General features: G+C 34.0%; 1 protein-coding gene across 2 annotated transcripts in view; it reads right to left on the reverse strand.

Moving 5' to 3' along the window:
• RAVER2 (ribonucleoprotein, PTB binding 2) overlaps positions 1-13,427 on the reverse strand; it is a 98,472-nt gene that overhangs the window by 32,787 nt on the left and 52,258 nt on the right. For both annotated transcript variants that reach the window (XM_010949966.3, XM_045512441.2), the window contains exons 10-11: positions 5,447-5,558; positions 3,766-3,902 (exon numbers count right to left, since the gene is read on the reverse strand). In XM_010949966.3, the coding sequence (XP_010948268.3) occupies positions 3,766-3,902; positions 5,447-5,558 (249 nt within the window). The remainder of the gene's footprint in view (positions 1-3,765; positions 3,903-5,446; positions 5,559-13,427) is intronic.

The raw sequence follows: 13,427 nt of genomic DNA on the forward strand, positions 1-13,427 counted from the left end.
CTGCATAAGCCTCTAGTCCAGCCTCAATCACCAGGGGCAGATACAGGAAATAAGAAAACAATAATCCCAAAGCCTATGGAAAGAATCCACAAACACACAGAAAGACAGACGATATAAGGCAGCAAAGGAGTATTTCCCAGGACAAGACACAAGATAAAATCCCAGAAGAAGAAATAAGTGATAAGGAGATAGGTAATTCACCTGAGAAAGAATTTAAAATAATGATGGCCAAGATGTTCAGAGAACTTAAGAGGAGTACAGATGCACAAAGTGAAGTTTTTAGCAAAGAGTTGGAAAATATAAAGAATACCCAAACAGAGTTGAATAAAATCACTAAATGAACAATACACTAGAAGGAACCAAGAGTAGACTAAATGAGGCAGAAGAACGGATAGGTGAGCTAGGAGACAGATTAATGGAAATCACTACTTCAGAACAGAAAAAAGAAAAAAGAATAAAAAGAAATGGGGATAGTTTAAGAGAACACTGGGACAATACGAAGTGCTCTAATATTCGCATTATACGGGTCCCAGAAAGAGAAGAGAGAGAGAAAGGACCTGAGAAAATATTCAAAGAGATAATAACCGAAAACTTCCCCACCTTGGGAAAGGAAACAGTTACCCAAGTCCAGGAAGCACAGAGAGGTCCACACGGGATGAACCCAAAGAGGAAAACACCAAGGCACATGTTGTCAAATTGACAACAATTAAGGATAAGGAGACAATATTAAAATTAGCAAGAGAAAAGCAATGAGTAACATACAGGGGAGCTCCCTAAGGTTATCAGCTGATTTTTCAGCAGAAACTCTACAGACCAGGAGGGAGTGGCACGATATATTTAAATTGATGCAAGGGGGAAACTTACAACCAAGAATACTCTTTCCAGCAAGGCTCTTGTTCAGACTTGATGGAGAAACCAAAAGCTTCACAGATAAACAAAAACTAAAAGATTTCAGCACCACCAAACCAGCTTTACAGCAAATGTTAAAGGACCTTCTCTAGTCATCAAACCGTAAGAAAAGAGAACAAAAAGAACAAAAATAACAAAGAGGAAAAAAAATGAGAGAGACCTACAAAAGATTGCTTTGGCTCTTTGGGGTCTTTTGTGATTCCTTATAAATTTTGGAATTGTTTGTTCTAGTTCTGTGAGGAATGTTGTGAGCATTTTGATGGGGGTTGTGTTGGATCTGTGGATTGCTTTGGGTAGTGTGGCCATTTTGATAGTGTTGACTCTTCCAATCCAAGAGCACAAGAAATCTTTCCATTTCTTTGTGTCATTTTGGTTTTCAGAGTATAGGTAACCTCCTTGGTTAAGTTTATTTCTAGGTATTTTGTTGTTTTTGATGTAATGGAAATGTCTCTGCCAGTTATAAAATTGTTTTTTTTTTTAATTCTGGTTTTTGAAGTGAAAAAAAAGTGAATGAAGGGCCACAAATGGCAAAATATCCTTCTTTTTAATGGGTGAGTTGTATTCCATTACGTGTGTGTGTGTGTGTGTGTGTGTGTGTGTGTGTGTGCGCGCGCACGCACATGCTGCATCTTCATTATCTATTCAACTATTGATGTGCACTTAGGATGCTTCCATAACTTGGCAATTATAAATAATGTTACTGTTAATAGCAAGGTGTATGTATCTTTCTGAGTTAATTCTTATTTTGTGGTTGGCTTTATTCCTTTGATAACTATGTAAGTTTAATAAGCTAAAGCTCTAAACATTCTTAGAAACAATGAACAGTACACATATGTAAATTAAAAAATTTATGTGCAGTAAAAAAAAAAAAGATCAAGCCATGAAAGACATGGAAGAAAGTTAAAAGACCTATTACTGAATGAAAGAAGCCAACCTGAAAAGGCTACAAAACTGTATGATTCCAACCAAATGACATTCTCGAAAAGGCACAACTACAGAAACAATAAAAAGATCGTGGTTTCCAGGGGTCTGGGGAGAGGGAGGGAGGGAAGAATGAATAGATGGAGCACAAGGGATTTTTAGGGCAATGAAATTACTCTGTATGATACTATAGTGGTGGCTACATGTCGTTATGCATTTGTCAAAACTCATAGAATGTACAACATCAAGAGTGAACCCTAATGTAAACTATTGACTTTGGCTAATAATAATGTGCCCATGTTGGTTCACCGATTGTACCAAATATGCCACACTGATGAGGGATATTGAGGGGAGGGGAGTATATATGTGTGGATGGGGAGGGCTATGGGGGGAGTCTATTTTCTGCTCAATTCTGTTGTGAACCTGAAACTGCTCAAAAGAATAAAGTCTATTAAAAAAAATTGTGCTTCCTCTTGTTATAAAAGTAAATGTTTTCTTGTTAAAAAAAAATGAAAATTGTATAGGACTATATTTTATAAACTTTTAAGATTAACCATAGATTATGAAACATTTATCGTGTGTTTACACGTTGGTCCACATGATTCTTAATAACTGCATTTCCTCATATAAATATGACATAATTTGTTTATTCAGTCTTCTACACTGTTAGAAATTAAAGCTGTTTCTAATTTTCACAACCATAAATTATTCATAAATGATTTACACATCTGATAATATCCTTGCCTTCTGTCACCTGTAAATGTCATCAGCATACAATGTCCTTATCTAAGTCATTAGTTAAGATGTTAATCAATAAGGGAACAAAGATGAAACCTTATGAAACATAGAAGAGAATGCCTTCCAGATTGTATCAATTTACTATTACTGTTCCTTAAGTATAGCTATGTGCCACCTAATTATGTCATCTTCGAACCCACATTTTTCCATCTTTTCCATGGATATATGAGAGACTTTATTATATATTTTGCTAATAGCCAGCTTTACCACTTGTACAGAATCTGCTTGACCTGTGTTTCGACTGCCCTATCATAAAAGCATAGTCAGGCATCCACTGTTCCAAGTGAACTTGCATCGGTTTTCATTTCTAAGTTTATTAGAGATGAGCGAAGCAAACAGTTTCCCTAAGAAAGCAAAGCGGAAGTATTGCTCCCATAGACAAGATGGAGCAAAGAAGGTGACTGCTCTGAGAAATAAGAAAGAATCAGAATTGTTGTTTATAAAAGACTCTCATGATTACATAATAATATAAAGACTAACACAATACACACTGTCAACTTAAACCACTAAGAACAAGCTGAAGGAGAAAAGGCCAAAGTGAAACTGACATTTAAGTAATGACACAGTATGTCTATTGAATAGAATACTTTTTATGTTATTGATTGAATGGTTTGAAAGTTAGCATAATAGTGCCTGTCATTATGATCATGTCTCTACATACGAAAGCAGTGGTGAATTACAGAGGTATTTCCTTAGGTTCCTGAATCAGGTCTACACCACAGGTCAGCAGAGATTTTCTGTTAGGAGCCACATGGTAAGTATTTAATCTGTGGGCAATACAGTCTCTGCTGTAACTACTCAACTTCGCCACTCTTGCACAACAGCACCATAGACAGTACGCAAATGCACGGACGTGGCCGCATCCCAGTAAACCTTTACAAAACTGGTGGTGGGCTGGATTGGCTCCGTGGTTTGCTCACTACTAGTGTAAATAATGAAAGGGAAATATCTAGTGCAAAATGGTACTTAGCAAACTCTTGAATGCATCTTGAAACTCCAAATGGCGAGGAAGAAATATTGTATAGATCAGTGCAATTTTACTTTCCTGTAACAGGAAACACAATTTCACATCCAGTGAACTCCATACACAGTTGAACCAATTTTTCTATATATCATCAAAATCCGAGAATCATGTACCTGTGTGTAGTCACCAAAAGGCTGAGAATAAGCAATGCACTTTTCCAACGTGTGTTGTGATTCATTTCCCTGAGAGATTGCATCCAGAATGTTGCTTGCAATTCCAGTCTTCTGCAGAGCGGTTTTACTTGCAGGGGCTAATGACAAAATCAATACATGTATTTTAGTTGGGTTGTTTGATTATAAATTACAAATAGAGTACAAAACTCATTTTCAAACCAAACATAAATTGTAATTTGCCAGTAATAGCTAGATTTATTATCCCCAGGGGAAAAATATATGGTATATGCTATTGTCCCATTTGTTTAAAACAAATGAAAGTGGAAGCCTGCCCTATGGGTAAGTAACTTTGATAGAACCATTTAAAAAATGTATGTCTAATCTGTAAAACAAGACATACAAAATGTAAATTAACTAATCTTATTAATGCAATAGTTATAACCATCAATTTTTAGACCATATAAAAATACAGCAGGTATACTAGAAACACATTAAGTTTTTATCTAGCTTTTAAAGAAAAATTATAAAGTAATGTTTAGGTTTCAGAAGATACTTCATAAAATACAGAGTGTGTGTATTAAAAACAAAATTCACCATTCATCTCTTTTCATTCAATCCTATTCTTTTCCCCAGAGGTAACAATTTATTTTCCTAGATTTATGCATTTACACATTCAAATATGTACATATAGGAATATAGGGCTTTAAGTAAATATACATGGAATCATTTTATGCATACATTTGCTTTTCTACCTAACAATCTGCTTTAGAGATCGTGTTATATTAGTACATCTAGCGCTCTCTTAACTTATATATACATGCTGAGTACTCCATTTTATGATGAACTGTGATGATTAATCACGCCCCTACTGATGTATATTAAGGCACTTTCCAATTTTTCACTACTGACAACCAATGTTAAATTTCTGGGGTTTTTTTCTTTTTTCTTTTTTAAGAGATCTCACAATTTTTTTTTAATCCTCCACATGTGCTTTGTTTTTTTCTTGGATGGTAGGGGGGGGGAATTAGGTTTCTTTACTTATTTAATGAAGGTACGGGGGATTGAACCCAGGACCTCATGCATGCTACGCATACACTGTACCACTGAGCTACATCCTCCCCCTCAACAACCAATGTCGCAGTTAGTATCTTAGTGCCTAGAGAACACCATATATGTGATTTTCTCTTAATTTGAATTAATAGTTAATTTACGCTAATTGAAGGCCTGAGGAGGTATCTAAAAAAAGCAAATGAGAATTCTACTTCTGCCAATTATTAGCAGACAGTATATTCTGGGGTATTTTGCAAATATTCTGGATTTGTGAGATTTCTTAAAGGTTTAAACATCGTATTTTAGAAATATGATTCCATATGTACTATAAGGAATTATATTGCCAAATAACTGCTTTACCCAATTATTTTAAATCATGATTCCATAGTAATTCAATTAATTGATTATATTCTTAATAAATATTATAAAAGTTGTTTTCCTTCAATAAAATTCAATGAATTTTAAGTGTCTCAGTTTTAGTTATTTCAATTTAGAGACTACGGACATAATTTAGGCTTTCATTGGTCAACAGGCATTATTTACTTCCATTAAGTAAAAAAACTAAAGTAAAACTCATTAAGAAAAATGTTCAATAAAACTCCAAAATATTAATACAAGAGCACTCACTTACATGATAAGCACACACTGGGCAACACACTTGCCAAGTTCAAGTATGGATTTTTACTGAGCCGAATTTCTTTTGGTGGTTCTCCCAAGAGTGAAGTCTGATTCTTAGAGGCAGCCTGTTTATCAAAAACAAGAGAGTGGGTGCTTAGTAAGAGGTATGAGACAGTAAGAATGCAAAAAAATCAGAGAAACATTTATTCTTCAATAAATCTAGTGCCATAATAATCTGTGAAACCTAATGTTTGATGCTACAAAGTCTTGAAATATTTCTGAATACTGATTTAAATTATGACATTTCACCTGCTATTATTTTTCAATTGGTGTTTTTAAACTATTCTAGAACCATAGAACTTAAAACTGAAAGAGAATTAAAGGCCATGTGTACAACCTTCTCATTTGAACCAGGAGAGTTTTCACGTTCACAAGAAAAAACAAGTCCCATACCTTATTTTCAGAAACACTGTTACCAACATTTTCTTACTAATATTTTTATGTGTAAACCAATTATACTTCAAGTTTAAAAGGTTAAAAAAATATTTTTACTTAATATTGTATGGCCACAGCCAAATGACAAAGGCAAACCTTATTTATCTCTGGTTAAAAATAATACCAAAGAGAACAAGTAGATTTAATAAAATCCAAATCAACGTTTAGATTATAACCCTAGAAATTCAAAGTTCTTGAAAATATGTGATATCAATATATTTTTACACAACTAGTTGTAAGGATTCTAGTATTTCTTTAGTAGAAAAAAAGGAGACAAAATCATGGGCTGATTCTTTGATATAGTCCATATTCTTCTGCCATAATTTTTTGTTTACTTTTCACTCTCAGGTGGTAAAGATTTTAAAATAAGATACATTTCAGGTGAACACTAGTAGCTGTGTTTTCTTTTTAAAATAATTTTTATTTTGTTCCCTGAACAGAATGAAGAAAGTATAATCTCAAGTGCTTATTTCTATATCTGACAGCCAGAGCTCCTTAACATTTGTTCCTTATCTGGCCAGTCTGGTATTTGGATGGAGAAGTCTGTCTTGTACACTTTCATAGGCCCCGTAAAAGTCCACGTGTGCTTTTGATATGTAAATCACAGGTGCAGATGTAGTCATCCATTCATATGTGTTTACTTAATACTTGTTATGCTCTAGGCACTGTGGTAGGCACTGGTAATACTAAAATGAGTAAAACAGGGATACTACCCTTAAAGAAACTCAGCCCAGTAGATAATATAGTTCAAGAGATGTCTAAAATGGAACTATAAGATTATAATCGGGAGCTAAAACCATTAGATACAAGCCAAAGAAAAGCATATAGCATAAGAAGGGACAGTAGCCTAAAGAAAATTCAATGACTGAGTAAAGGAAAGGCAGCCAGCAAAGAAATGTCAGATTTTATTTCTAAAGTATTCAGATTACTAAAGTCATCAGATTATATCCACAGTAGGGTTTCTCAACTCTAGCTATGCATGAGAATCACTTAAAAACCTTAAACAGAGTCTCTCAACAAAGAAAAGCCCTGGACCAAATGGCCTCACTGGAGAATTCTACCATTTAAAGAGGAATCACCATCAATCCTTTTTAAATTCTTTCAAGAAATCGGAGAGAATGCTTCTTAACTCATTCTATGAAACCAATATTACACTGGTACCAAAGCCAGGCAGACAGTACAGGAAAAGAAAACTACAGACCAATATCCCTTATGAATACTGATGCAAAAACAAAACACTAGTAAACCAAATTTGGCAGATTATTAAAAGGCTTATATACCATAACCAGCTGGGATTACAAAAATCATTCAATGGAATACACTCCATTAACAGACTGAAGGGAGAGAAAAATACATGATCTTCTCAGGTGATGTCAAAAAAGCATTTGACAAAATTCAACACATTTTCATGATTAAAATTCAACACCCTCAACAAGCAAGAAAACTACCTTAACATAACAAAACCCACATACAAAAAGCCAACTTTATACTCAATGGTGAAAGACTAAAAACTTTCTTGTAAGATCAGAACAAGCTAAAGATGCCTGCTTTTTTCTGTTCAACATAGTATTGGAAGTTCTAGCCTGAGAAGTTAGGCAGGAAAAAGAAATAAGAGGCATTCAAATTGGAAAGGAAGAAGTAAAATTATCTCTCTTTGCAGATGACATGAAAACCCTAAAGATTACACACACACACACACACACACACACGCTGTTAGAACTAATACATGAAATAAGCAAATCTGCAGGATAAAAAGTCAACATGCAAAAACTGGTTGTGTTTCCATATACTAACAATAAATGATTCAAAATGAAAATTTAAAAAAATAATTCCATTTATAATAGCATTAAAAAGAATAAAATATTTAGGAATTAACTGAACCAGGGAGGAGAAATACTTGTACACTGAAAAACCACAAAACATTGCTGAAAGAAATTAAAGAAGACAAATAAATGGAAAGACAGCCCATGTTCATGGATTGGAAGACTTAATATTGTTAAAATGTCAATACTACATGAAGTGATCCACAGATTTCAATATAATCCCTATCCAACCTTGGGGTCAGAAATAGAGAAATACACCCTAAAATTCATATGGAGTATCAGGGGACCCCAAACAGTCAAAACAATCTTTAAAAAGGTGAAAACAGAAGAAGAATGGAGGGCTCACCCTTCTGATTTTAAAAACTTAATATAAAGCTACAGTAATCTCAACAGTATGGTACTGGCATAAAGACAGGGATATGGAACAGTGGAAAATAATAGACAGCCCAGAAACAAATCCCTGCATATATGGTTAAATAATTCCAATGAGTGTCAAACCTACTCAATGAGGGAAAGAACAGTCTTTTGAACAAAAGTGATGGAAAAACAATATCAACATATAAAAGAATGAAGTGGACACTTACATAACACTACATACAAAAATGGATCAAAAGCCTAAATGTAAAAACTAACACTATAAAAGTTTTACAAGAAAAGCTTAAGTGGAAAGCTTAATGATGATGGATTTGGCAATGATTTCTTGGAGGTAACAATAACAAAATCAGAAGCAAAGAAAGGAAAAACATGCAGGGCAACAAAACAAGTCTCAACAAATTCAGGATTATTTAGATCATATCAAGTATTTCACTTCAATGATACAAAAACTAGAAATCAATACTAGGAGGAAAATTAGAAAACTCACAGATATATACAAATTAAACCACACATTCCTGAACAACCAGTAGGTCAAAGATGAAATCAAAAGGGAAATTAAAAGGTATCTTGAGACAAGTGAAAATGGAAACACATCATACCAAAGCTTACGGGATGCAGAAAAATCAGTTTAACAGGGAAGTTTACAGCAATAAATATCTACATGAAGAAAAAGGAAGATCTCAAAGAAACAACCTAACTTTACATCACTAGGAACTAGAAAAAGAACAGACTAAGCCCAAAATTATCAGAAGAAAGAAAATAATAAAAACTAGAGCAGAGATAAATACAATAGTACGAAAAAGACAGACCAATGAAATTAAATGTAGGCGTTTTAAAAGATAAATGAAATAGACAAATTAAGCTACACTAACCAAGAAAGAGAGAACTCAAATACAATTGACCCTGAATAACACAAGTTTGAACTGCACAGGTCCACTCAGATGTGGATTTTTTTCAATAAACATAGTACCTGTATTTCCATTTTACAGATCTTCAAGTTAACTTAGTGTGGGGAGAAGTTTGTGTTCAATTAGAGATCACAATATATGGAATCAAAAGAACAATGGTCCTGATTCTATCCAAACTGTTTCAGCTTCCTACCCTTGGGTGAGTCATTTATCAATTCCTTTGTTTTTCAGGGAGACAGTAGAACATCAATTTTTGGCTTCTCAGAAGTCCATGCTCCTAATCCCAGCATTGTTCAAGAGTCAACTGTAGCTATAAATCAAAGTGGAGGCATTACAACTGGTACCACAGAAATACAAAGGATTATAAGGGATTATTATCAACAAATATATGCCAACAACCCAAGTTACCTAGAAAAAGTGGATAAATTCCTAGAAACATACAACCTACCAAAACTGAATCAAGAATAAACAGAAAATCTAAACAGGCCAATAATGATTAAGGAGTAATCAAATACTTGACAAAAATGAAAAGCCCAGGGCCAAATGGCTTCACTGGTGAATTCTACCAAACAAGAAAAATTAACATAAATCCTTCTGAAAATCTTCCCAAAAATTGAAGAGGAAGGAATACTTCCTAATCAATTTTATAAGGCTACCATTACCCTCATACCAAAACCAGAAAAGGACACTACAAGAAAAGAAAACTATGAAGATTGTACACCATGATCAAGTGGGATTTATCCCTCGGATGCAAGGATAATTCAACATAGGCAAATCAATAAATATGATACACCACATGAACAGAATAAAGGATTAAAATCATATTATCTCAATAGAGCAGAAAACACACTGGACAAAATTCAACATCATTCCATGATAAAACTCTCAACAAACTGGGTGCAGAGGGAACCTATATAACTCAGCAAAATAACAATCATATATAAAGGACATGTCCACAGCTAACATCATACTCAATGGTGAAAAGCTGATAGATCTTCCTCTAAGATCAGAAACAAGGTAAAAAAAAAAATGAAAAAGAATATATGTATGTTCCTATATGACTGAATTATTGTGCTGTGCACCAGAAATTGACACAACATTGTAAACTGACTATACTTCAATTAAAGAAAAAAAAAATGGGCAGAAAACCTAAACAATTCTCCAATGAAGACATACAAATGGCCAATAGGCACATGAAAAGATGCTCAAATATCGCTAATTATCAGACAAATGCAAATTAAAACTACAATGAGGTACCACCCCATACCAGTCAGAATGGCCACCGTTCAAAAGTCCATGAACAATAAATGCTGCAGAGAGTGTGGAGAAAAGGGAACCCTCTTACACTGCTAGTGCGAATGTAATTTGGTGCAGCCATTTGGAAAACAGTATGGAGATTCCTCAAAAAACTAAAAATAGACTTACTATATGATCCAGCAATCCCACTCCTAGGCATATATCCAGAGGAGATCTTAGTTCAAAAAGACACATGCACCCCAATGTTCATAGCAGCACTATTTATAATAGCCAAGACATGGAAACAACCTAAGTGTCCATTGACAGATGACTGGATAAAGAAGTTGTGGTTTATTTATACAATGGAATACAACTCAGCCATAAAAAATAATAATGTCATTTGCAGCAACATGAATGGACCAGGAGAATATCATTCTAAGTGACATAAGCCAGAAAGAGAAAGAAAAAATACCATGTGATATCACTTATATGCGGAATCTAAAAAAGAAACGAACTTATTTACAAAACAGAAACAAACTCACAGACATAGAAAAACTTATGGTTACCAGGTGGGGAAGGGGTGGAAAGGGATAAATTGGGAGTTTGAGACTTGCAGATTCTGACATACATAAAATAGATAAACAACAAATTTATACTGAATAGCACAGGAACTATATTCAACATCTTGTAGTAAGTTATGGTGAAAAAGAATATGAAAAGAATATACTTATATTCTTGTATGACTGGAGTATTGTGCTGTACACCAAAAATTGACTCAGCATTGTAAACTGACTATACTTCAATAAAAAACAAAAAAAAAAAAAAACAAAAAAAAAACAAGGATGCCCACTCTCACCACTTTTAGTCAACATACCACTAGAAGTCCTAGCCAGAGCAATTAGACAATAAAAAGAAGTAAAAGGCATCTAAGTCAAAAAGAAGAAATTAAATTGTCCCTGTTTGCATCTGTTGCATTTCTATACAATAACAGTGAACTATTTGAAAAAGAAGAAAATAATCCTATTTGCAATATCATCAAAAGTAAAATACTTAGAAATAAATTTAACCAAACAGGTGAAAGATCTGTACACTGCAAACTAAAAGACATTGATATAAGGAACTGAAAAGGATGCAAGTAACTGGAAAGATATCCTGGGTTTGTGGATTGGAAAAATTACTATTGTCCATATTGCCCAAAGTGATCTGCAGATTCAGTGCAATCCCTGTCAAAATTTCAATGAGATTTTTCACAGAAATAGATCAAACAATCTCTAAATTTATATAGAACCACGAAAGACCCCAAGTAGCCAAAGAACCTTGAGGAAGAAGAACAAAGCTGGAGGCATCATGCTTCCTGATTTCAGACTATATTACAAAGCTATAGTAATCAAAACAGCATGGTACCTCAATTTTTTTAAATATTACAAAAATAAGAATAAAAAAGCTAGCATGGTACTGATATAAAAACAGACACATTGACCTGTGAAAAGAATAGAGCCCAGAAATCCATGTATATGTAGTCAACTAATATTTGAAAATGATGCCAAGAATATACAATGAGTAAAGGACAATGTCTTTAATAAATGGTCCTGGGAAAATAGTATGTCCACACAGGAAAGAATAAGACTGGATCCTGGCCTTACACCATACACAAAAATTTACTCAATTTGGATTAAAGATTTAAATATAAGACTTGAAATCATAAAACTCCTAGAAGAAAACATAGGGGAAAAGTTCCTCAACATTGGTCTCAGCAATGATTTTTTGGCTACAACAACAAAAGCAAAAACAAACAAGTGCTAAAAAACTAAACTAAACTAAAACGCTTCTCTCTACAGCAAAGGAAACAATCAAGAAAATTAAAAGGCAACCCATGGAATGGGAGAACATGTCTGCAAACCATGTATCTAAAAAGAGGTTACTATCCAAAGTGTATAAAGGAACTTGTATGACTCAACAGCTTCCCACTGCTAGTTATCAGGGAAATGCAAATCAAAACCACAAGGAGATACCACCTCACACCCGCTGGAATGGCTACCATCAAAAAGACAAGAGATAATCTAAGTGCTGGCAAGCATTCAGAGAAAAGGAAATCTTTGTGCATTGTTGGTGGAAAAGTAAATTGGTACAACTGTAACAGGAAATAGCATGACGGTCCCTCAGAAATTCAAGACAGAACCACCATGATCCAGCAATCCCGTTTCGGCACATACATCCAAAGGAAATGAAATCACTATGTCAGAGATATTTCTACTCCCATGTTCACTGCAGCACTATTCACCTTAGCCAAGACATGAAAACAAGCTAAGTGCTCAGTGATGGATTAATAAAGAAACTGTTTATATAATAAATATTTAATAAAGAAAAGTGGTGTGTGTGTGTGTGTATAAATCAGAGAGAATAAGACAAATATTGTATGATCTTACTGATATGTAAAATCTAGAAAAGTTCAACTTATTAGAACCAAAGAGCAGAATGATGATTGCCAGCACCTGGAGGGGTGGGGGGAAATGGGAAGATGTTGGCCAAAGGGTACAAACTTTCAGACATAAAATTATTAAATTCTGAGGATCTAAAGTACAACATCGTGAGTACGCTGTATACATGAAATTTGCTGAGAGTAGATCTTAAATGTTTTCACCAAACACACACACAGAACAAAAAGTGATATGAGGTGATGAATGCATTAATTTGACTGTGGTAGTCACTGCAGAAATGTATATGTATATTAAATCACTATGTTGTACACTTTAAAAATTAACAACCTAAATATATTCAATTTTTGTCAATTATACCTCAATAAAGTAAGGGAAAAAATAAAAGAAACAGACAAATTGAACTTCTTCAAAATTAAACTTTTGTGCATCAAAGGACACTATTAGCAAATGGTGTCAACTATCAACAGTGGAAACCCACAGAATGGGAGATAATATTTGCAAATCACATATCTGATAACAGATTAATATCCAGAATGTAAAAAGAACTCCTAAAACTCAACAACAACAAAATGAAGAATCCCAACAGGCAAAGGATTTGAAGAGACATTTCTCCAAAAAAGATATACAAATGGCCAATAAGCACACAAAAAGATGCTCAACATCACTAATTATTTGGGAAGTGCAAATCAAAACCATGGTGAGACATTATGTTAGTAAGG

This window comes from Camelus bactrianus, chromosome 13 (assembly GCF_048773025.1).
Source record: "Camelus bactrianus isolate YW-2024 breed Bactrian camel chromosome 13, ASM4877302v1, whole genome shotgun sequence".
NCBI lineage: Eukaryota > Metazoa > Chordata > Mammalia > Artiodactyla > Camelidae > Camelus > Camelus bactrianus.